At 57.1% G+C, this 23,720-nt stretch overlaps 1 protein-coding gene across 4 annotated transcripts; it reads right to left on the bottom strand.

The window, feature by feature from the left end:
• Positions 1-652: 652 nt before the first annotated feature.
• Positions 653-23,251, bottom strand: Kdm6b (lysine (K)-specific demethylase 6B). Of its 4 annotated transcripts, XM_013013312.1 has the most exons (24): positions 23,192-23,251; positions 16,285-16,398; positions 11,206-11,325; positions 10,778-10,922; positions 10,561-10,699; positions 10,271-10,369; positions 9,951-10,170; positions 9,763-9,855; positions 9,520-9,681; positions 9,240-9,434; positions 7,278-7,658; positions 4,905-7,177; positions 4,676-4,802; positions 4,447-4,552; positions 3,010-3,215; positions 2,847-2,911; positions 2,693-2,764; positions 2,454-2,602; positions 2,220-2,334; positions 1,939-2,126; positions 1,650-1,791; positions 1,220-1,346; positions 957-1,127; positions 685-862 (listed from the first exon to the last, which is right to left on the bottom strand). In XM_013013312.1, the coding sequence occupies exons 5-24, from the start codon at positions 10,692-10,694 to the stop codon at positions 839-841; spliced, it is 5,049 nt and encodes a 1,682-aa protein (XP_012868766.1). In that variant the 5' UTR covers positions 10,695-10,699; positions 10,778-10,922; positions 11,206-11,325; positions 16,285-16,398; positions 23,192-23,251; the 3' UTR covers positions 685-838. The 4 variants fall into 4 exon arrangements, with proteins under 4 accessions (XP_012868764.1, XP_012868765.1, XP_012868766.1 ...); XM_013013310.1 differs by lacking the exons at positions 16,285-16,398; positions 23,192-23,251 and adding an exon at positions 13,725-13,808 and having other exon boundaries at positions 653-862; positions 961-1,127; XM_013013311.1 differs by lacking the exons at positions 16,285-16,398; positions 23,192-23,251 and adding an exon at positions 11,931-12,054 and having other exon boundaries at positions 653-862; positions 961-1,127.
• Positions 23,252-23,720: the final 469 nt, after the last annotated feature.

Genomic DNA, 23,720 nt, shown 5'->3' on the forward strand with positions numbered 1-23,720 from the left:
AGTCGCTCACCCTCAGGAGGGGTCGGGTCGGGTCGGGAGTCGGGGGACTGGTCTGAGAAAAGTGCAGGACGTGTGGGAGGGGAGCAGGTTTGAGCACCATGAGAGCCTGGCAGGAGCCGCAGGCGGGGGGGGGGGGGGGCGGAGGGGGGGGGAGGCGGTGACTGACGATGGGGGCAGAGCCCAGACACATTGGGGCACGCGAGTCCCCGAGGGGCGGGCGGGATGGCTTGGGAGTGCGGGAGGTCAGGTTTTCCCAAAAAAAAAAAAAAAAAAAAGAATAAATAGAGGTGAGTGGGACTGTTATAAATTAAAAACCAAAAACAAAAAGGAACAAAAAATACAAATCATAACCAAGTGAATAAACATACATGTACAGGGATCACAGCTAGCATTGGAAATTTTAAAAAAAAAGGGGATCTGGGGAGGGGTAAAGCCCATAGAAAGAATCTCATTAAAAACCTCGGCTGCCAGTAAGTCTATGTACACGCGAGCGGGCGGGCGGGCGCGGGGGGCAGGCGAGGGAACCCGTATCGACCCCGCGCCGCCGGAGCCTGGTCCTTGTGTCTCTTGCTAGAAAGGCCAAAGTCGGTGAGGGGAGGCGCTGGTGGGCGAGGGGCTGCCAGCCCCCTCCCCCGTCTCCCTTTTTTTTTTCTTTTTTTTCCTCATATTTGTTTAAAAAAATTCTTAATAAATTAAGTGAGGGGGAGCTGCCAATAAGGTAGAAGGGCCGGGCCCGACCCCCTTCCCTTCCCAGCCAGAGGCGGGACCCAGGTCCAGCCCAGGCGTGTGCTGGTGGCCCCGCGGCGCCCAGTGGGCCGGGCGGGCGGGGCGTCCGGTCTCATCGCGACGTGCTGGCCGGGGCCTGCGGGAGAAAGCGGGCTAGGATCAGTGGCCCCTGGTCTCAGGCAGTGCCACTCCTCTCCCTCCCACTCCCCACGCCCCGGCGGGGCCCTCACCAACGTGAAGGCGTCATAAGCCTGTGCCAGCTCCTCTGTCCGGTACTGCTCCAGCACGACCACGCCCTGCAGGCCCGCGCTGCGCCTCCGCGCGCAGCCCTCGCAGTGCACCAGGTACGTGTTGCGGCTGCCATTCTCACTGGTCACAAACAGGATGTTGAACACCTCCACCTGGTGGGAAGGGAGATGAGGTCACTGAAAGGCTGGGTCGCAGTGGGCACCTCTGGGCAGGGGAGACAGAGCTGGAACTAGAGAACACTCACGTCGCACTCGTTGCAGTAGTAGGCAGGCTCATCCTTGACCCGGCCCTGGTAAGCGATTTTCTTCCCTGCCCGAACGAGGCTCTCTCGCTGCACCTGGCAATGCTTCATGGATTGCAGGAGACAGAACCTGGGAGGGAGGACAGCGTTTTGAGAAAAGCTACCAGCAGGGGCTGGGCCAGAGTGAGGCAGAACCTCTTTTCCAGCTAACACTTCCTGTGTCCACCCCCTTCAATCCCCCCATCGCTCCCTTTTCTTGCTTGGGTTACATTTCCAGTCCTGGGTATCTGTTAAGTTGACATTTCAAGTGTTTTGTTTTTTTCCTATTTAGATCACTGGAAAATAAAAGGCCAGGAGAGAACAAGGATAGTCAGGGAGAACAAGCTAGCGAACACATTAGAGAAGGTGGGCTTCCACCAAACAGAGTCCTCACTTGATCATCTTGAACAAGTCAGGGTCGCTGATTTTGACTGTGCGAGCCACGTTCCAGGACACGTGAATCATGGGCACGATGGATTTGACGTTCTTCACCTCGTTCCACTCGTATCGTTCCAGGGCCAGCTGGTACTGATAGGCTGCAGGCCAGAAGGAGTCACTAGAGGAACCTCAAACAGCCCCGGCCCTTTTCCTCATGCCTTATCATTCTCCCAGCCCACCTCACCCCTGCCCCTAGGGATCAACCCCACCACTCACTGCACAGGGCCCTAGCGCCACCCTCTCACCGGTGAGAGGCCCAACGTTCCAAGCAATGTTGTTGCACCAGCCAGTGGCCTGCACCCAGTGCACAGTCCCCGCATTAATCCACACCAGATCTCCAGGGCGCTGCACAAAGCGGTACACAGGAATATTGGAAGCGTAGAGGTCATCCAGTATTGGCCACCAGGAACCAGTCAAGTAGTCCACGCCATGCCTGTAGGGTGGGCAGTCATAGTAGGGTCAGGTAGGAACCTTGGGAACCAGGAACGTGACACAGTGAGGTGGCTAGTGAGAGGGTTATCTGTACCGATCGCAGAAGGCGCTGATGGTCTCCCAATAGTGCTCGTGCACAGCAAACCATTCGCAGTCACCAGGACCAATATTGATGTTGACAGAGCAGAAGTTGTTGTTCTCTTGGTGGCCTGCAGAGGGAGACAGATAACCTCATGGCAGGCCTGAATTTTTGCTCTATGACAATGCTGTCCTTTGCCCCTCCTCACACCCACCCATCCCCACAGGGTGTGCAGGCTCAAGAGCATACCTGGTGTTCTGCTGCCAGGGACCTTCATGTAGAGCTGGACAGTGTTCATGCCCAGAATAGTGTGGCCCACATGGCTGAGCATGTTGCCAGTGGACGTTACCCGCATGAAGGCAGGCAGTTTTAGCAGCTCCTGTAGTTGGGGCTTCCATCTGGAGGACAGACAACCGAAGTTAGAGGGTACCCTGACTGAATGTCCAGCTAAGTTCCTGTCCTCACTCTGCTGCCCCAGCCCCACTGACCGCTTGGCATCAGACAGGTCGATGTTGGTGCCAAACTTGATGATATGATGATTCTTTGGGTCTGGCGCACTGCTGCTAAAGTAAAAGTGGACAGGTGGGTAGAGCGCACAGGGAAGAAAGGAGCAAGAAGGGATACGATTGTATTGTACAGTACCTAGGAGGAGTTCCTGTGGTGCTGTCTGGCTCCTCTGACTCCTCATCTTCACTCTCCTTCTCCTCCTGCTCAGAGGGGTTAGGCAGGCCTAAGTCAGTGACTTCCAGGAGCCTTTCCTGCAACTGGATCCTAACAACCACCTCCACCCACAGTTGCCCCTCACCTGCAGTGACTCCTGGAAGGATGAAGCCTGGTACTGTGCATACTTGGCAATGGTGGTATGGGAACGGGAGCTCTCACAGGGCCAGATCTGTCGTGTGCCAGTCAAGTCCCAGTTCTCATCCGAGGGCTGTTGCACCTGGGTGCGCACCTCCACGGTGTGTTCCCCACTCGCCTCCACCAGCGTCTTGGTGGAGAAGAGGCCCAGGTCTGCAATGGAGGACCAGAAAGAGGGTTGGGGAAAAGGCCAGGGATGTGGAGCCAAACTGACCATTTCCCTTGGCTTGGCAGAACTCCTCCCAGGCAAATGGGCAAGAAGCACAGCCCCATGTGAGGAGGGAGGGCAGACGCTCTCTAGGTTCTCCCCAGCCACTCTAGGCCCCAGCCCTTCCATCAGGCCTCAGGCCTGATGGCCATAGACACACAGCAGGAGGAACTCAGTGAATATTGACACCTTTAAATTACCGTTGGATCCAGTTAGAGATACAGTCAAACCAAGACTGGAATGTGCTTCAAGTCACTCGGGAAAGAAGCATAGATGGGTGTAAAGGGAACAAGACTGATTTTCATATTTTTACATAGTTTCCTACAGATTTGGACTGTTTGAAGTTTTACAAAATGCAAGGTTGAAAAAGAGAAAGGCCCAATCTGTGGGCCTTGGAGACGATCCACAAATTGTATTATTTTCATCCTTAATCACCAAACAAGAAATGACTGTAGGGCTGGGAAGGTGGTTTAGTGGTAGAGTGCTTGCCTCGCATACAGGAGGTCCTAGGTTCGATTCCTCAGCACCACATAAACAGAAAAACTAGAAGTGGTGCTGTGGCTCAAGTAGTAGAGTGCTAGCCTTGAGCTGAAGAGCTGAGGGACAGTGCCCAGGCCCAGAGTTCAAGCTCCACAACGGACAAAAAAAAAAAAAAGAGAGAGAGAGAAGAAATGACTCAGCCAGGCACCGGTAGCTCACACCTATAATCCTAGCTACTCAGGAGGCTGAGATCTGAGGATGGAGGTGCAAAGCCAACCCGGGCAGGAAAGTCCGTGAAACTCTTATCTCCAATAAACCACTAGCAAAACCAGAAGTGGCACTGTAGCTCAAGTGGTAGAGCACTCACCTTGAGCTGAAGAGCTGAGGGACAGTGCTCAGGCCCAGAGTTCAAACCCCACAACCAAAAAAAAAAAAAAAAAGAAGACTCTAACCAGGCCCTGAAATACATCTCTTTCCCATTTGCCCACTGCCAGGGACAGACAGACAAGATAGATGAGAGAAAAGCCCAAGGCCAGGAATGTTCCAACACTTGGAACATTCCTTAAACATGGTCTACACGTGACTACGTGAGCCTGTTATTGCCACCATCCCAGGTCTTCAAGTGCAGGGGTTCTCAGAGGGTCCCCTACCCCAGATCTTTAAAGACCTCCCATACTTTCTGCCCTCAATACTCACTGAGCCGCAGGGAGCCGGCCAGGCCCCGGATGACGGTGATAGGATTTCGAGGGTCTGTGCAGAACTGCAGCAGCACTGGCGAGAAGGCATCTCGCTTACTCTCCAGCTGAGAGATGACCAGCAGAGGCTGTGATCAGAGCCTTGTTCTAGGCATGACCACCCCAACCACCCCAATACTGTCCAAGATCCTCTTGGAGGGGTGGTTTTTGAGGATATAAGGCACACGTACATAGATGCTGGGTGTTGGAGGGTTGAGTTTCTCCCGGGGCAGCTTCTCCTCAGTGTTGATCTTCGGTTTCACAGACTGAGCAGGGGAAAGGTAGGACTCTCGAAACTTTCCTTTCACCTTGGCATTCCTGTGGGAGGGCAGTGGGATGAGAACAAACCCTGAAGACCTGGGGGAGGAGCCTACTCTTGGGCCAAGTAGCATAGCCTTGGGTGTGACGGTCCCCACTCACTTGCTGGCGCGCACGACATCGGCGGCGCAGTGGCTAATGGTGAGGTCTGCCATGCGCAGCCGCCGCTCCTCCACCTCAGAGGCGATGAAGGTCTCCTTGTCACCACTCTCTACCTTAATGAGGCGTATCTTCAGCTCCTTCGGGGGCCCCTCACTCAGCGAGCGCAGCTTCAGCATGTCGGCCCGGCTGACGCCTGGGGGCCCTGGAGCCTCTTCTCGAGCCTTCTTCCCGGGAACAGGGACTGATGGGGGAATGGGCTGGGCAGAAGGTACGGGAGCTGATGTGGGGGCTGGGGCTGTGGGTTGCTTGACTTTGGAGGTCCCACCTAGATCAGGCCGGGCCTTCTCCCGCCCCTGGATCTCCTCACTCTGCAGGTCTAAGTTCCCCAGCACACGGCGGCTCTTTTCTTTGGGGGCCTTGGTCTTGGTCCGCCCCTCGCGGGGCCTGCGGCCCACACTGTCTTTGCAGGCGCGCCTGTGCCTCCGATGTTCCTTGTGTTCCTTCTGTTGTTCCTTCTGCCGCCGCTTGCTGCTGCCTGGCCCTGCTGCCACCCCGCCACTCTCCTCCTTGGCCAGTACAGGGGGTAGCAGGCGTTCAGTCCCACTGTCCACCGGGTCAGCTGGATCCACTGGGTCGACTGGATCCATGGTACTGCGGCCCACCCGCTCTACAAGGGTCTCACAAGCCCGACTGATCTCTTCTAGCACCTCAGACTCAGAGCGAGCAGGGGGTGGTGGCAGGGGTGGGGACAGCTGGGCGGGGGTAGAGGGGCCTGGGGCTGGCTCTTCACCGGCCCTGAGCTGCTGGGCCCAGGGCCCGCCTGAGGTAGAGAACTGAGATGACGAGGAAGCAGAGGGCTGCGGGGAGCCCTGGGCGCTAGGGGCAACTGAAGTGAGTGGTGGGGTGGTAGCACCTGATGGGGGACCAGGGGAATACTGAGTGGTGGGCAAGGGCCCAGGGCGGGTGGAAACGGCTGCTCCAGTCCCCCGGTAACAGTACTTTTGTCCCTCCAGCACGGAGGCCAAGGATTTGAGCAGGCTGGCCGAACTGGCTGGTGGTGGAGGTGGGGGTGGGGGTGGCTGTGGCTGCAGGGGAGGGGGGAACTTGGCTAGAGGCGGTGGTGGCGGCAGGGCTGGTGGTGGCTTCTTCTCCTCTTCCTGGGTGGTGGTGGTGGCCGTGGTGGTGGTGGCCGTGGCAGCAGCGGCGGCAGTGGTGGTGGTGGTGGTGGGTGGGGTGGTGTCACTGGGGAATGGAGGCTGCAGAGATGCAAAGGGCTCCTTCAGCGGGGGTGGGGGCGGGGGCGGGGGCGGGGGGACCACGCAGGCCGCCTGTTGCTGCTGCTCCTCCTCCTTTCGAATGGACTCATCCAGCATCTTCATGATGTTTGCCAGCCCATCAGGTAGGATCTTAAACTCGGCTGGCTCCTCAAACTGGTCCTCCAGTGGGGTTGGGGGAAAATCAAAGAGTCGAGAGCCTCGGGCAGGCAGCTCCCCAACCCCAGGCGGCACAGGTTGGGGGGCTTTACTCAGGGAGCCTGGGGGTGGCCCTGGCCCCACCTCGGGGGTCTTTGGGAAGGAGACCCTGGGCTGGGGGCTCTCCGAGCGCCTGAAACTTCCTGAGGTATTTTGGTGGCAAGAGGAGGGAGGTGCTGGAGGAAGGGCAAGAGTCAGAGGTGGGAGAGGTGGGTCCTGGGGGCTCAGTGTGGGGCTAGGTGGCCGGGGAAGGGGGTCCATACTTCTGGCCAGATAGGGAGGTGGGGGGAAGGGCACAGGCCCAGTGGGACTACTGCTGTGGCTGCCATTGTTGCCGCTGCCGCTGCTGCTGCTGCTGCTGCTGCTGCTGGTGGCTGGGGGAGTGGGAGGGGTGTGCGAATCCTGAGTGCCCACAGAAAAGCGGGGAGCCGGAGGCCCCAAGAAGCCCTCACGGTGGGGGAGGGGTGGGGGAGGAGGAGGCGGAGGAAGCGGAGGAGGAGGGGGTGGAGGGGGGGGACGGGAGGGTCCTTCAGCCCCAAAGAAGAGCTCCTCTAAGATCTCTCCATCCTCTCGTGCTGCCCGGCAGGCTGGGCCCTTCAACCAGGAAGGGGGTGGGGGAGGGCGTAAGAGGCGAGGACAGGGGGGTGGGGGAGATGATGGGGGCCCAGGTGGTAGGGACAAATGGGGAGTGGCAGCAGGAGCCCCCAAGAATGGTTTCCGACTGCTGTGTGCCAAGGACCCCAGGCGGCCCTGGTGAGGAGAGACCTCCAGTGCAGGAGTTTGGTAATGGTCAGCGCCAGGCTGCAGGATAGAATAGAGTAGTAAGACTGCTGCTCTGGGTGCTTCAGACAAGCTCCAAGTCATAGGACCACTCCAGTCCCCCCTCAAGGTTGTCACTTACAATGCCTGGGCTCGGCTCCATGCCCCGGAGACCGGAGCTGCTGCTGCTGCTGCTGCTGCTGCTGCTGCTGCTGCTGCTACTGCTGCTGCTGGTGGTGGTGGTGGTGCCGGGGAGGCCAGGGGGCCGGGAAGGGGCATAAGGCACGCAGGTGGTAGTTGCTGCTGGTGAAACACTGGAGTCCATCCGCGACCTCTGAACTCTGCTCTCTCTAAGGTCACTTCCGGGGGGACGGGTGGTAGGCAGGCAGCCATGGCTCTCTGCTCCTGGGGGGCGGGGGCCCAGGCCTGGGGGAGTGGCTGGGACCAGCCGGTGGCTGGGGGCATGCGCGGTGTAGGCTGGAGCTGGGTATGGATATGGGTGAGGCAGCGGGTGCCGCTGTTCCTATGGGAAGTAAATGAGGACACAAGAGCAGTAGGCACAGAGCTCAGAGGTAAAAGCCACACATTGTGGTGCATATCTGTAATCCCAATTCAGGAGCCTGGGGCAGGAGTTCAAGAGCTTAAAGCCAGCTCAGGCACTGAGTTTGGTTAGTGAAACCCTATCTCAAAACAGTAAAAGGTTCTGGGGTACAGTGGCTCTAGTCTGTAATCCAAGCTACCTAGAAGATTAAGATCAGGCTCAAAGCCAGTCTTGGCTCATGCCTGTAATCCTAGCTACTCAGGAGGCTGAGATTTGACAATTGGGATTCAAAAACCAGACTGGGCAGGAAAGTCCGTGAGACTCTTATTTCCAATAAATCACCAGAAAGGGGCTGGGAAGGTGGCTCAGCGGTAGACTGCCTTGCATGCACGAGGCCCTGGGTTCAATTCCTCAGCACCAAATAAGCAAAAAGAAAAAAAGCTGGAAGTGGCACTTTGGCTCAAGTGGTAGAGCACTAGGCTTGAGCTGAAAAGCGGAGGGACACCGTCCAGGCCCAGAGTTCAGGCCCCACGGCCGGACCCAAAAAAAAAAAAACAAAAAAACCATAAATCACCAGAAAACCAGAAGTGGTGCTGTGGTGCAAGTGGTAGAGCACTAGCCTTGAGCTGAAGAGCTGAGGGACAGCACCCAGGCCCAGAGTTCAAGCCCCACGACCAACCAAAAAAAAAAAAAGTTTCAAGACTCCATCTCAACCCATGAATGGTTGGGCATGCATCATGGTAGCATGTACCAATCATCTACAGGTGAAACACAAATAGAAGTCCAGGCCAACACAAACATATAAAGTAAGACCCTATCTTGGAAACAGCTGACATAAAAAGGGGCTGACAGGGAAGTGGCTCTGTGGCTCAAGTGGTAGAGCACTCACCTTGAGCTGAAGAGCTGAGGGACAGTGCCCAGGCCCAGAGTTCAAGGCCCACGACCGACAAAAAAAAAAAAGAACTGATGATTTCAGGCTGGGAAGGTGGCTCAGTGGTAGAGTGCTTGCCTTGCATGCATGAGGCCCTGGTTTTGGTTCTTCAGCACCACATAAGCAGAAAAAGCCAGCAGTGGGGCTGACGCTCAAGTGGTAGAGCACTAGCCTTGAGCTGAAGAGCTGAGGGACAGCGCCCAGGCCCAGAGTTCAGGCCCCACAACTGACCCTCCCCCCCCCCAAAAAAAAGGCGAGGGGGGGAGGGGGCTGACAGGTGCTCAAGTAGTGAGGCACCTGCTTATTAGTCAATATGAGGACCTAAGTTCAAATTCCATTACTGCCAAAATAAGCAAATAAAAAATTAAAGGCACCAGTTCTAGGCACCAGTGGCTCACTCCTGAAATCTGAGATCTCAGGCATTTTGAAGCTAGGCTGGACAGGAAAAATCCATTAGACTCTCATCTTCATGTAATCACCAGAAAGACACAATTAGAGCTGTAGTTCAAGTGGCAGAGCCCCAGCATTGAGCAAAAGAAAGCTAAGGGATAGCACCCAGGCCCTGAGTTCAAACCCATTAGCAACAACAACAACAACAAAAGGCAAGGTACAATAGATAGATAGTGGCTCACCTGGCGCTCTGGGGGTGCTGAACCCTTGCGCTCGGGGCCCCAGGCATCTCCATGCAGGCTATTCCACAGTCCTGGCTTGGTCAACTGAAATGGGGGACTGGTAGCCAAGCCAGGCAGAGGTGGTGGTGGCGGTGGCGGTGGGGGTGGGGGTGGTAATGGTGGCGGAGGGAGTGGCAGCCCTGGGGGAAGGCCAGTCTAGAAGAGAAGAGGTTGTGAATATCTCATTCCTTGCCCCAGACTTGCATCCTCTCTCTACCTCCTGCCCCACTTCTAGTCATACCTGTTCAGAGCTGCAGCCTCTCCTGCGCTTGCCTCCAGGACTAAGGCCCTCCTCCCCTGAGGGGCCTGAGAGTGCTGCAGGGGGCATAGGTTGGACCACTGGGGGTTCAGCAGCTCGCTTCACTGGGGGACCCCCTCGCTTAGCCCCATAGTTTCGCTTGTGCTGAGGACAAAGAAGGAGAGAAGAGCATGGGCACAGGCCTAGCCCAGCTCTCTTCCCTACTTCAGTTGGTCCCCTCCTCACCTCAAGGTGTAGCAAGTTCCACACTTGCTCCAGTGGGGGCAGAATCTTGGCTCGGTGCTGGCAGGAGCCAGCATGAAAGTTCCAGAGCTGGGCCTGGAGATCAAAAGGTAGATGAAGACATAAGGTTGGGAGCACTGAGCCAGAAAGCACAATCCGAGACACCCCCCCCCCATCTTGCCTTATCCTACCTGCTGCAGTCGGCCAATGCGGGGCCCAAGTTCAGCAAAGCTTCCTCCATATCGAAGGGCACTGTGATAGCAACGTATGGCCTCCTCGCTGTCATGCTCTGACTCATACAGCTGCCCAAGCTGTTCCCACAACCCGGGCTGGGCTGGCTCCCGGAGCAGTGCCTGCACACAACCATGCAGAGATTCCAGCTTCCCATGGAGGGGTCTTGGGGTGGGCGTCCTACAGAGTAGAGGGGTTGGAATGGTCAGGTTTGGGGGAACTCTCTCGAGATCCCAGTTTTACATATTACCCCCCCCAAGTCTGCAAATTCCCCACTTACCCTGGAGCATAATATGGTTTGCTGGGGTGCCCAGAGCTACTGCCATGTGAAGGGGGTAAAGGGGCAGGGAGCGGGTGCTGCCCAATGCTGGCTGAACATCTGGAGAGAGAAGGACTCTGTTACATACAACAACGAAAAGCCCTGCCCCCTAAGAAGAAGGAAACTAAAGGAATAGTAAAAGCAGGTGAAGATGTTCCTGAAGTCTATGGAATGGCCAAAACCTATGGAGAATGATAAGAGATAAAGGAGGACAGAAGATGGGAAGGTAAGTGCCTGGCCCAATTTCTCACCTGCTTCCAGGCAGCCATGCGCTACGAGGAGGATGGGGTGGGCAGGAGCTCCAAGCCCCAGCACAGCTCAAGCCCCCAAGGGCAAAGGCTTCCCGTGCAGCGCGGGCCCCTGGAGGGTCCACTGCCCGATGCATCCAGCCTAAGTCAGGGATAAGAAATTATGCTCTTACTGGTGCCCATGTACACTCAGCCAACCCAGCCTCAGTCTTCCCCTTACCAGGTCAGCAGTGGCCCCAGGAGCCCTGGAGATCGGGCACAGCCCCCTGCCCCAGCTCTCTGGGAGGATGGTCCCACTCCAGCCGCTCTAACAAGTGTGTGCCCACTGTCCCCAGATGGCAGCCCCTAGTCTTTCAAAGCCAATTCTACAGAGAGAAGAAAAAGGAGTGCAATGAGTCGCCAGCAGAGACAGGGCCCAGAGGCTCAGCTGAGGTTACAATGGCTCCCACAGGTCTGTCATTTGTGCTAAAAAAGTCTGAGGGGAGGCCCACTGGCCTGTATAAGGAGCCCCTAGAGGTCCAGAAGAGTAGCGTGGCAGAAAGCTGGTACAGAACAGGAGGCTGTACTGTGGGCACCACTGGTGGCTGTATGACATTTTCCTAGTCTGGAGCCCTGGGCGCAGACCCATAAGGCCCTGGCAGCGCTTACCCGGACTCCGTGGGAGCGTCCCCTCGCTGCGTCAGCGAGCTCCAGAGATCTGGCCAATCACAGGACTTCCTCTCTCCCCAGAAAGCCAATCATCACCCGTGTCTCCGCCTCAGTAACAGCCTGGCCGGAACCAATAAGAACAAGGTTAGCCCAGCAGGCAGCAGCCTTGGGAGGAGGGGCAGCGGAGCCGGTCAGACTAGCTCTCGCCTGGGGGTGACCCCGACGTGACCCCGCAGCTCCCACTTAGGGTCCCCATCTCCGATCTGTCTTGCCGGCCGGACAGGAGCGGCAAGCAAGGTCTGCCGACCAAGACCTGTGAGGGTAATGAATCGCACACTTGGCTGGCTGGCTGGCCTACAGGCAAGCCTCACGCGCCCACAGAACCGCCAGTGGTGCTGGCCAGCCCGCTCAAGTGGTACCCCTTGCCAGAACAACGCCGGACTGACCGAGGGCAGATAGATGCAGAACAGACATAGCTCTCTTCCTCATTTCACCTCAGCTAGTGACCGACTTCTCCCGCCCTGAGCCCCTTTAAAAATTACCTAGGTCTACCCAACCACAGCAACTCCTGCCACCAAACCTGCACCCAAACCAGGTGGGTGGCCGCTATGTGCTCCACCCCCAAAGCTTGACATCCCCCCCCCCCCGTACCAAACCATGGTCACGTCCCCATCCTCAAACCCGGCTCTTCCACTTCCCCAGGCTCTCTGATCTTCAATACCCACCGACCCTCTAAACCAGCCCTTCTTCCCCGGTAGTCCTCCAACTTCTAAGAAGTTGTGTGCCGTGGTCCCGAGTGGCCCCTCTCGTGTGGCTCCCGTATCCTCTATGCCCTTTTCCTGCCGGGGCCACGCGGTTCCCCACGGCCCACGTGGCCCCCGCCCCCCAAGGGAGGGGGGGATTTCGGGGGTTGCCCGTGACGTGGCTACTTGCGCAGCGGAAGCGGTGTGTAAGTGTGTCTATGTGTGTGTGTGTGGGGGGGGTCCTTTGGGAGGGAAGGCGGGGCCCGATAGGCAGTGACATCACCCTTGTCCCACTCTCGCCGCCTACTCCCTTAAAGAACCCAGAACCCGTTTCACTTCCTCCTTCGCGCCTCCCCCCACCCCACTCAACCCCATGCTTTTTCCCAACCCGTGCTGGCTCTACCCAAGGTGGACACAACAATCCCTTCTTCTGGGAACCCTCCCTTTAGTCCCAGATCTTCCCTCTTCTCTCTCACCTTCCTAATCGGGACGTCCCCACACCTAGTATTCCCTCCTCCCTCTCTTCCCCCATCCCCCCTCCCCCCCACCCCCCAGGTACGGCTCTCCCGAAGGTAGGGCTCGAATCCCGCAGTCCATTTAGAGGCTACAGTACAAAGAGCAGTGAGAAGCGAGTCAGAGTACAAAGCCGCGGGGGCGGGGCCAATGCTCCAGCTGGAGCGTGTGCCAGGCAGGAAGCCGGGGGAGAGCGTGCGGCGTGGGGCTGGGGGCGGCAGGAAAGTTCGCCTTCGCTAAAATGTCTGCCTTACGGGGAAATTTCCACCCAGCCCACAAGGGCAGAAGAAGAGTTTCTGGTGAAAACAAGCCCACCCTCCTGCAGGAAACCGGCGTCAATTTGTATGAAAGCGCTGGGGCCCCACAGGTCCCGGCATGCCACTCCCCCCAGGTCAGGTGGGCTCCAGCACCGACCCCCTCCTCAGTTCACGTGGGGAACTGTCAGAACTCTCCACACTTGTTTAACAGTAACCAGGCTCCGGGGCAAGTGCAACCCTTAGTTGCAGTCAAGTAGAGCTTAGGCTGGCTGCCACAGCGCCAAAGCCTAGGGGATCCAGAGACCAGAGAGGCGCAAAGAGGATCCTAGGGCACCAGATGTAAGAAAGGTAGAACCTGGCTAGGGAAGTGTGTCCTGGGCGCTGCCAGTTACCAGGAAATGCAACTTCCCCTTCTGCTATGATGACACTTCCCTTCTGCCATTTCCCCTTTCCCACGGGGAACTGACTCAGCTTTCCCTAAACTAGAGAGTTCCGAGTTCCGTTCGTCCAGCCCTCAGATCTTCAACCTTTAGCTCAACCCCCCCCCCACCGCACCCAGGAATACTGAGCGCTCGAGGACGAAACTTCTTGTATACTAAACATTCATTCTCGCCAACCACCTCGAATCCTCATCTCCACCAGGGAGCAAGCGCTTGACTCCTCAACTCGCCCCACGAACAAAGCCTCCTCAGGGTCTGATTCAGGCTTGGGAGGTGGGGGTGAATGAGTCACCCAGAAAACCTTCCCTTGTTCCCACTGACTCAGCCCCCGCCTCCCTCGACTCTCACAGACAGAGTCAGTGGCAGACACAACTCCTCAGCCCACACACGGCTCACCGCCGTCCCGCGGAATTTCCCCTCTCGTCTCCCCAGCACGGCCCTCCCCTGCCCGGGGCGGCCCCGCCGCGGTCACACCTGCGCCGCCACCGCCCGCCGGCGGTCCACTCTCACCTCCACTCTCGCTAGGGGCAGGAATACCCGCCCCGACTCCCGGTATCCATACTAACCAAGGGGAGGGGACCACCACGGACGGGCACAAAGACAGACACCCACAGACGCCTCGAGGCCACACTGGAGGTAGACGCACGCGGCTAGAGGCAGGCTGTGAGGGCGACCCATTTCTGGGGCAGCTATCCCAGCCACTCCGAACCCGACCCACAATCCTGAGACCCAACCGCTCTGAAGGGGTTAATTCCGCTCCCGCCGAGGCCACGCCCTCCCCATCCGGGCACTCCCGGCAAAGCCCGGCTCCGCCCCCTCCATCCGGGCTCCAGACCCGGGGACTTCGGCCGTCGCCGGCGCTAGGTCCCCTCCCTCCGTGGCCCCCCTTCCGCCTTCCCCTTGAGCCACAAGAAAGACCCCCCCCTCCATCAATCACACCTACTTAGCTCTCTCTGGGCTTCAGGCCGAGGAGGCCTGTGCCCAGCACCCTCGCCGCGCCGGCGCGTGGTAAGAGGCCTACTGTGCGCACGCACACGAGACAGCCAAAGCCTGGACCCTGCCGCTAGGGGTTGGGTTGCGCCGAGCAGGCGGTTAGAACGCACGCCGCGCAGGCCGGGGGCTGGGGCGGGCTCGGCGCTCCCAGCTGGTCCCCGTCCTGCCGGGTCAAAGCGAGGAGTCACAGGCTCGCTTCTCACCTGGGAGAAGGGGAGGCGGAGGGAGGGCCCCCGGCTGAGACTGGGCTGTGACTCAGCCACCCGGGCAGGCCGCCCGCCCGGGATTCCCTTCCCCAGCCCTCCCTCTCCCCATCCCCCCTTCGTCGTCCCCCCCCCCCACCGAGGAGTGACAGTGCTGGCCTCGGCCCGCTATGTGTCACTGTGGGCCTTGTGTCTGCTTCTGACTGGGTCCTGTGTTCACCAGTCTGTCTGACAAGGTCGGCTGTGTGTGGATGCTGGTGTCTCGCTCCACACCGTGTGCACCTGCATATCGGCTAATCTTGTCTCCCTCAGAGCCTGTGTCTGCGGCGTTCCTGTCATTATCCCTGTCTACATAATTCTGCGGGACTGTCTGTCTGTGTGTCTGCCTGGCTCTTGTCTTGGTCTTTTGTCTGGATCTGCCTCTGCATCACTGGGGTTGATCACGTGTGTCTCTCTCTGCACATGCCCTTCTGTGTTTGCCTTCATTTCTTGAACAAAGTCAGAAACACTGGAGCCAGCTGACCCCACTGACTCCTCTCCTCACTTCCTCAATCCTGATGTTTTGTTGGAGCAGTGATTCTTCAGTTTGGCCAGTTTGAGGGTCTGTCTGCCTGCAAAGCAAGTTCTGTCCCATTCCTCAACACCTTTGCTTATCTTCACAGTTCCCAGAAGCTCCCATTATAACAATTGCTAGCATTTAGTGAGTATTTATCAGATACTAGGTACTTTGTAAAGCATGTTAAATGGGGATTTTCTTTTCCACTCTTACTTAAAAACTAATATAGGAAGTACTTTGATTACCTCATTTTGCAGATGAGGAAATTGAGGCTCAGGAAGGTTAGGTAACCCACCAAGGACATTTTCTGCAAGTAAGGGAAACAGCAGGGCTTATTTCCAGAGTCATATTTCCATTCTTTTATATTACCTCTGTCCTATTCTCCCTTAATTTTAGCCTTGAAGCCTTCCTATCTCCTAAGCAACCTTCCACCCTGTTCTACCTTCTGTTACCATACGAATTGTCTCATGTCTAGAGTGGGGGTAGGGGGTTGTGCAGCAGAAACCATAGGTTTCTTGGCAGTGAAGCTCATTTAGTTATCACTCATTCAACACAAATCCACAGAGGCACCCCAATGTGCAAACCATCATACCAAACAGTGAGAAATACATAGAAAATAGTCCCAATCAAGAAACTCAGTAATGAAAACACACACACACACACACACCCTTGGAGAACATAAGTCCCTACCTTAGAGATGATACCTTTCTTTCCTCTATACTGAAAGTATGGTAAAAAGGAGAATGTAGTAGGGCCTCAGGTAGAAAACTAGTATAAGGATGGAGGGATGCAGAATAGGAATAAGACTTGGGATGTGTAGAACAAAAGCTATAGTACATAAGGAGAGAATAGGTCAAAAAGGAATCTAAGAGGAAAGGTGAGATGCTAAGATTGCCATGGCAACAGTGGGCTGCTGTGGTAATGATCTCTACTATCTCCCCACATTAATTTCCAAACACCCTTCATAAGCCAAGCAATTCAACATTCTTAAAGAAGCAAAGCGCTCCCCCCTCCCAAGAAGAAATTCCTCCAGGGAATCTTACATCTACTTTCAGTTTATAAACCCTATAGCTTTCTTCAGTCAGCAATTGAGTTATAATACTAAGAGTGTGGGATAATGATTTGTGTGTGTATATGTGTGTGATCATAGAGAAACTGGTGAAGTACAGGGCTCAACCATTTATTAGAGATGGGGGAGGGGGGCTCCATAATCCAAGAGGGAGTGTTGAACCACTCAACTACTTCATGATGGAGGAAACTCAGAGGACTGGATCATTTTGAAGAAAGGCACAATTCATCTCATTCCAAGCATTTTCAAACATGAGGAACAGAATTAGGTTTTGTAGGAAGGGAGCATTTGAGAACTACACTTACCAAATGGAGTTTGGTGTGCCCAGTCTCATCGGAACCAGTGCCCCAACGGTGGGGTGCAGCAGACCACTGTGAGGTGGGTAGTGCTATAGGGCTGCCATGATGTCTAGGGGGAACCTGAAAGAATAAAAGAGAGTTAGAGGTGGGGGTCTCCCAAGCTGGAGGATTTCCCTCCCTTTCCCCTTCTGGAACAGAAACCTAGTGGTCAAATGAGATAGAATCTGTTTCTATAGCAACCAGAACAAGCCATTCTCAAAGTGGTCCTCCAAGCTTCCCCTCAGAAGACAGCCTGAGCCAGGTGGTAAAGGGTATGCTATGGCATCCAAGTTTACTTGGAGACCAACCCATGGTCCCTGTTCTAACTAGATCCTCCAGCTAAAACTCCCACGTACCGGAGTAGCTCTAGCACCCCTCAGCCCCCCCCCCCATTCATACCTCAGCTAGCCTCAGTCCTGGCCCCAGGGTATTCAAGCCTTGGGTATTCAGGCCTTAGGCCTTCAGCTTGGCTTCCTCAAACCCAAAGGTTCCACACCAACCTTATCAAGACACCAGACAGTCAACCCCACCCCTTGGACTCTGCCCCCTCCCCTTCCCCTAGGCGGATGCAGGCAGGTCCTGGCTAGCAGCACAGGTGGCCAGACTAGATGAACGGGCCCAACAGGGAGGAGCCTTCCTCCACTACAAGAACTGTGACTCTGGGCCTAAGCCTGGAAGTGGCCTCTGCTGCAAGCCCCTCTCCATTCTACCCCCAGTGCTGCATCCTGTTTCCCCACCACCTCCTTCCTCTGGGTGGCCAAAGGAGGTGACAGAGGCCTATTCCCTTCCCTCCTAACACTCAGAGACAAAGAGCTATGTATTTTAACATGTCTATGGTCAAGAATCAAGTGTCCATCCAGAGGTCAGGCCTCAGTCAACCCTGACCTCAAACTCATTCCTTAGGAACCTATGTTTTCCTCTTCCAGAACTGGAACCCTGGTCTCAGACTACAGACTCAAAACACCTGGGCTCCTAGACTAATCTCTCCATTCCCTGGCCTCCTATCCTCCATCTTTGCCCCAGCCCCAGAGATTCAGGCCTTTGGCCCCCAGCCTCCATGATGCAATGTGTTGCAAGCTTCTGTAGTTGCTGATGACACTGCCCCCAGGGAGGTGTTATTTCTGACCCAAGCAAGGCCCCTCACCTGACCAGGGTAGTGGTCAGCTGCAGGCTGAAAAAAAACAGCAAGTAAGTCCCTTTGGCTGAGAAAGGTGCTTGAGGCTGAACCCTCCAGGACAGAACAGCTCAGAATGAAGGACAAGGGAGCATAAGCTACAGTTGATAGCGTGTGTGTGTGTGTGTGTGTGTGTGTGGTGTGTGTGTGTGTGTGTGTGTGTGTGCGCGCGCGCGCGCGCGCGTGCGTGTGCTGGAGAGGGTCTGGCCTAGGGAGAGCGGAAAGGGCTGGCCTTAGACTCAATCAAGAGGAGGTGTGTGGGGCAGGGAAGGGATCAGAGGGGTAAGTGAGGGGTGTCTGGCCTGGAGTGGGGGAGGGGCCAACAGCCATTTAAAGGGCCAACCCCATAGCTTTAATCCCTCACCAGCCCTGGCCCCAAGCAGAAGGCTGTAATTCATCTGTCCAACAGCTGGTGTGTGTGTGTGTGTGTGTGTGTGTGTGTGTGTGTACGCACATGCATGCACGCGTGTGTAAAGGGGGAAGGGGGGCATGTGGTCGGGGAGGGGGGGCTGGGAGGGGAGGGGAGGAGCTGGGGCTTTCGTGTGCACAGACCCAAACAACAAAAGGGGAAGCTGAAGGGCCAGCTCCAAAATGCCCATGTCAGACTGATGACCTGCAGAGCTGCTGGTGGCCCCCACCTGGTGGCCAACAGACTCCACAGTTTGGACTCAAGGATTGTTGGCAAGAAGTCAAAGGACCCAAGGGTGGAGGCCTGGAGAAAGCCCAGTCTGAGTGGCCCCCAGGAAGGCTGTCACTCCTCCCTGAACCTTCCCAGCCGCAGCACTGTACCAGACCTGCATGCCTGGCAACAGACTCAGCTTCAGCCTCAAATGCCCTATTCACTAGCCAAGCCTTCCCAGACATGGCCTGCCGGCTCCCCCTCCTGCCTGCACCGGGTGGCAGCGGCCACACGGAGGCTGTCCCTTTAAATCATGACCACCCCGATGGTGTGGACAAACTAAGGGCCCAGCCCCCCAAGCAGCCGGCTGGCCTCTCTCCACGAGTCCCCCAAATGTGAGGGCCATTTAAAGGGACAACAGAGAGGCAGCAGGTCTCTAACCTACCCCACTCCCTCTCCCCACCCATACTCATAGCCCCTTTCCCCAGCAACAAACAGCTCTCTGCCCCTCCAGCGGGCCCCCCAAATTCCGGTTCTCTCCCCACCCCTACAGACGGCTAGGAGAAGGGGGGGCCAGGTGTTGGGGGGTTCTGGGTGAACATGAAAAGGAGAGGGACTCCCACCTCCCTCAAAACCCCAGGGGACAGGTCAGAAGGGAAAGAAGATCCCGGAGAAAGAGCAAGACGGCACTCGGAAAGGTGCCTTGAGCAGACCTAGGGCACCCAGGCTGTGGGGCTAGGGAGAAGGAGTCTGGCTGCAGGAGGCGGCGGGTGGCACAGCCAGCGGGCGACAAGCCTAACTGGGGGAGATGGAACAAGGAAGGACTAGGGAAAAAGGCAAGACCGGGAAATAGGGGGAGACGGAAAAGCGGAAAGGGGTCATCCGGGAGGGTATGGAGGAAATTCGGGGGGGGAGGCAAGCCAGGCTGGGGTTACCTGCTGGGTGTCTGTCCCCCGGCGGTGCCCCCAGAGTCCGGGTAGGGAGGGGGGAAAGCAGCAGGGGGGGGAGTGGGGGCTGGGGGGGCGGGGGAGACAGTCCCTCCTCTGCCTCCTGGGCCTGCCCCGGCGCTAGCAGCCTCTGCCTCCCTCCCTCCTCCTCCCCGTCCCTGAGTCCCGGAGTCAAACAAAGAACTGTAGCAGGCTCTCCCCAACCCCCTCCCTCCTCCTCCTCCTCCTCCTCCTCCACCACCTCCTCCTCCTCCTCCCCTCTCTCCCTCCCCACCAGCAGGCTCCCTCCTCCTCCCTTCCGGTCTCTTCCTTTAACTACCCTCTCCTCCAGCCCCCTTCTCTCTCCACCCACCCACCCCAATCTTTTACACACCCCTTATCCTTGCCGGCTCCCCGCCTGGGAAACTATTCAGTCCGGTCGCAAAATGAAAGGCTCGGGAGAACAACATGGGAGGGGACTGGGGTCTTGATTCAAAATCACGAATCTCAACACGATTATTTTCACAGCCAAAGGGATAGTCTGTAGCTATTTCATCTCCGAGAAGGGGGAAAAATAATAAGAAAGCAATACAAATCTGACTAAAGTCCTCATCAAATAAAGTACACAAAGCAATCCAAGCTAATCCTCCCCCCCTCCCGTGCCCCCAAATTAACACAAACTCTCCACTCCTCCCTAAGGAGGAGTCCTAAGGTCATGGCTCATTTGGAACAGGCCTATTGACTACAGTAAAAAAAAATCATAATATCATTTAGCAAGGAGTATTTAATAGCATGCATTCATTCAAATGTTCATTCTGTACTAAGGGCTTTACATAAATTATCTTACTTTTCCAATCCCATCTACCTTAAAGGTAGGTATGAATATTAAAATTTCTCAGAATAAGAGTATGAAGCTCTAAGAGGCTTTGACCTTTCAAAATCCCTGACAAGCTGGGATTAGAATCCAGGTCTGGCCTGACAGCCTAAACTCGGAGGCACATAAAAATGCATCGCAACGCAAGCTCCAACTCCAAGACTTAACTCACTGAGGACAGCCATAGCTATCCCTGAATCTTTCTCCCCCAAGTGAGCAAAGCCAGAAATTGATCCACCTACCTACACAGAATTAAAACCTTGACTTTTCAGCTTAATACAGTTTCTTGACCCTTGTCTTCAGTTTGGGGAGGGGAGTAAGTCACAGGGGCTAAAAGGACAGGAGCTGCTGTGTATCCATCCACACACACACACAACTCTTAGGGGCAGCTGTCTGCTTGCAACCACTCCCACTTCAACTCAAGATGGAGAAGGGGCAATATGACACTAGGCTAGGCAGCAGGTGAGAAAGTAAAAAGATTTGTAGAAGGTTCGTCCAAGGAGGAGGGGGGGGTGGAGGGGAAGCTCTTCGGTGCCAATCTAGGGAAAAGTGACCCCGGGTTCTCCCAGCCCAGCAAAGGGGCAAAGTCTTTCAGCCACACTACACCCGTGCCCCTCCCCCTCACAAACTCCAGTCCGGGGTTTCCCACCTGCAGGATGCGAAGACCAAGGGAAGGGAGATAGGAAAGAGACGGCACGGGACTGGAACTGGACTCGGGGCAGGGGTGGGAGGGAGTGTAAGGGGGGGGGTAGGCCTCATTGCCTGGCAACCATCCCGGGGCACGTGCACGGGTGACATCATCCCAGGCCACCTTTAACACAAACCTTTGACTCGGCAGGGGCCAAAGGGGCCGCTGGCTAAGCTTCCTGAGGAGTAGCCTTAGGAATTCTGGGAACTCAAAAAGAAGACTTTTAAACCCAGGCGTCCTGCTTTTTCCCCCCCCCCCTCTTAGCCCCAACAGGACTCCAATCCGAGGGAGTCAAGCTTCTCGTCTGTCACTTCCTGCCTCTAGCCCTGACCTCCCAACCCACTTTTCTGTCGGGACTCCCGACACGCCCTTCAGAGATACTTTGCCTTCTTTCCTGGGCGAGATCTCTGATGGGGAGTGTGTGTGGGGGGGGACGGGGTACAAGGTCCCGCGGGGATCCGTCTATCGGCGGGTCCCCCGTGCCCCAGCTGGCCGCCAGCCGGAATCTGTCTGGGTCCCCAACTCTCCCGCCCCTCCCGCGCCGTTCCAGGGCGGAGTCTGTGGAGTTGAAATCAGGACACGCCGTGAAGGAAGAGTTATATAACTCGGAGAAAGAAAAGGACGAGTGGAGACGGGGACAGATAGCCCGAAAGAAGCCGGGGAGGTGCGAGGAACGTCAGAGCGCTTGAGGAGGAGACTTGAGGGCTGGGGGGGTCTGAGGACTCGTCGTAGAGCAGGGCTTGGGGCGAAGGGGTGTGATTACACCGGGGCAGTCACCTGGGTCACCCAGGGCTGCCCAGCACTCCTTTCCCCGCCATCGACTGCGGGGCTGGGCCCTGGCGGGCGGAGGCTGTACCCGTCTCTTTGTCTAGGGGAAGAGACCTAAGCCGGGAGCCGGGAGGGCAGCCGCGGAGCTCACGAGACCGGAAGGCACGGCTCCGCCCAGCTCACCTGGGAGCTTTGAGAGGGCGGCGGGAACAGGTAGCCGGCCCTCCCACTTGAGGCTCGGCCTTAATCGACTGCTGGCAATAAAGAGTGGAGACAGATCCTTACGTTTGGGCCCTCGGGGGATGAGGAACGCGGCCGTGAACTACGCTAGTTCTCAGATTCCAGCGTCGGGGGACGGAACGCGCCCGCCGACGCGAACGCGCAGGCGCAAGGGGCGCGTGCGGAGGTGGGAGGGGGCGCAAGCGAGCGTGTGGGAGTGCACGTGCGGGTCCCGGGCAGCCACCGCCTCCCTTCCTCCGCCTCCCGCCCCCCTCTTCCCGTCACCCTAAAATCCCCTCTTCCTATTGGTTGCCATGGCTCTGACGTCGGTAACGTCCGTTGCAGCAGATTGGGCCAGTGGAGTTCGGGAATCTAGCTCCCGACTCTCGCTCGGCTGTTACTCTGGCAACTGAGCAAGCAACCCGCGGGAGGTGCGACGGGCGGAGTGGAGAGGCGCCCGGGGTTCCGCCTCCCTCCAGACAACCTGCGTCCAGTTCTGTGGTGCATCATCAGCTCGCGCTACCTCCCTGCCTTCCTCTAAAGGTTCTTGTGTCCCGGAACGAGGCGTTCTGTTCTCAACTTTCCCCGCAGTCTCCAGCTTCTCATTCCCTCCACCCACCCACCCCCACCTCAGACTCAGCCACAAGCCACAGCTGACAGGAAGCCGATCTGCGTTGCTTAGTAACCCACCCGCCTATGCCCTCCCCTCCGACTCCCCCAGGAGGGAGAAACAGCCTGAGACCCTAGTCACCTCCCCACGCTTTGCCTTTCGCCCTCCAACTCACAGGTTCCTGTGAGTGTGTCAAGATGACAGGAAGCCAAATGGGGGCATCAGGCCACCTTTCCCTTCAGACCGGGGCGGGGGGCCTTAACTGTGGTCACCGCCACGTTCCCCACCCGCGCGCCCCTCGACTCCGGGCATGCTCGCGTCTCAGCCTCGCCATCTCGTGGCTACGCTGGAAAGGTTCAGCACCAGTGAGGGCCCCAACCCGAGCGAAGGCTAGGAGACCGGTGACGGGAAGAGTGGGAGCAGGACGGGGGGGGGGGAACAAGAGCAGAGCGAGGTCGCGTGACAGGTGGAATAGAGTGGGATGAGGGGGACAGCTACTGCTGGGGCTCTCGGGGCTCCTTAGGGGAAGACTGAGGCTACACCCTTCACTGTTAACGAAGAACTGGCGTGAGACTAAGTGGCTGGAGGAGTGGAGGCACACCCCGGTCCGGCTACGTCTGACCCTGGTAGACCACGGCATTGACCTGTCTGCAAACTGCCCTTTTATTTAGTTCTGCCCTTCAATTAGAATCGCTGCGCCCCGCCCTACTGTCGGGAGGGAAATGTCAGCACAAGGGTAGACTGGGAGTCCTTTCAGGCCCCTCTAGACCTCTGGAAACCTCTGGAACCTCTAGCTGCAAGTCAGATCTTCTTCCACTCCTCTGCTCTCTTTGGGGGGGATACGGATGCTCCACGCCCTAGTCTTCCTAGTGCCTTTCCCAAGACCCCAGCGGCTATCCCCAGCCCATCCCGAGTCCCTCCGGCCACTCTGACGTCCCTTCCCCCTGCGCAGGGCTGGTTTCCCTCTTCTCAAACGCCCTTGCGGCGGCCCGTTACCTGGTTCTGGGGGGTCCCAGGTATTCAGGCTCCCCAGGGTCTCCTGGGGGTCGAGCGGGCCCCCCCTCTCCCAGGCTAGGGCTGGGGGGGCCGCTCCGCCCCGTGGCGCAGTTGGATTTTCCAACACAAACACTGGCACCCCTGCTGCTCCCCAGCCCCGCCCCCTCCCCGAGGTTCCGCCCCTCCTTGAGCTGGAGTCCCTCTCCCAGGCTCCGCCCCGCCCGCGTCAGGCGTCGCGCGCCCGGCTCGGTGCCGGGTGGGACACAGGGTGCGAGGCTCGGGGTGCCATGTGTGGGGTCCGTCCCCGATCTTCGCCTGACAAACTCCTATTCTATTTGGATCCCGCGCTCTTCCAAGGTAAGCCCCGCCCCCTAGGCCCTGCCCTGAGATTTAGCCACACCTTTAGGTCCCACAGACCTAGCCCTTTAGTTCAAGGCCACGCCTCCTTTTCTCTTGAGGCCGCTGAACTTTCTCTCCTCTCTTCTTCCTCCTCTCTCCTCTGTCTTTCTGTCTGTCAGTGTCTCTGTCT

This window comes from Dipodomys ordii, unplaced genomic scaffold (genome assembly GCF_000151885.1).
Source record: "Dipodomys ordii isolate 6190 unplaced genomic scaffold, Dord_2.0 Scaffold19, whole genome shotgun sequence".
NCBI classification, from domain to species: domain Eukaryota; kingdom Metazoa; phylum Chordata; class Mammalia; order Rodentia; family Heteromyidae; genus Dipodomys; species Dipodomys ordii.

Bases quoted from the DNA above. Each gene is read 5' to 3' on its own strand.
- Kdm6b (XM_013013310.1), bottom strand. From the start codon at position 10,694: ATGCATCGGGCAGTGGACCCTCCAGGGGCCCGCGCTGCACGGGAAGCC. The intron at 9,682-9,762 runs GTGAGGAGGGGA...CTTTGTCCTCAG, and splicing joins GGAACTTGCTACACCTTGAG to CACAAGCGAAACTATGGGGC. The intron at 2,912-3,009 runs GTGAGGGGCAAC...CCCTCTGAGCAG, and splicing joins CCTTCCAGGAGTCACTGCAG to GAGGAGAAGGAGAGTGAAGA.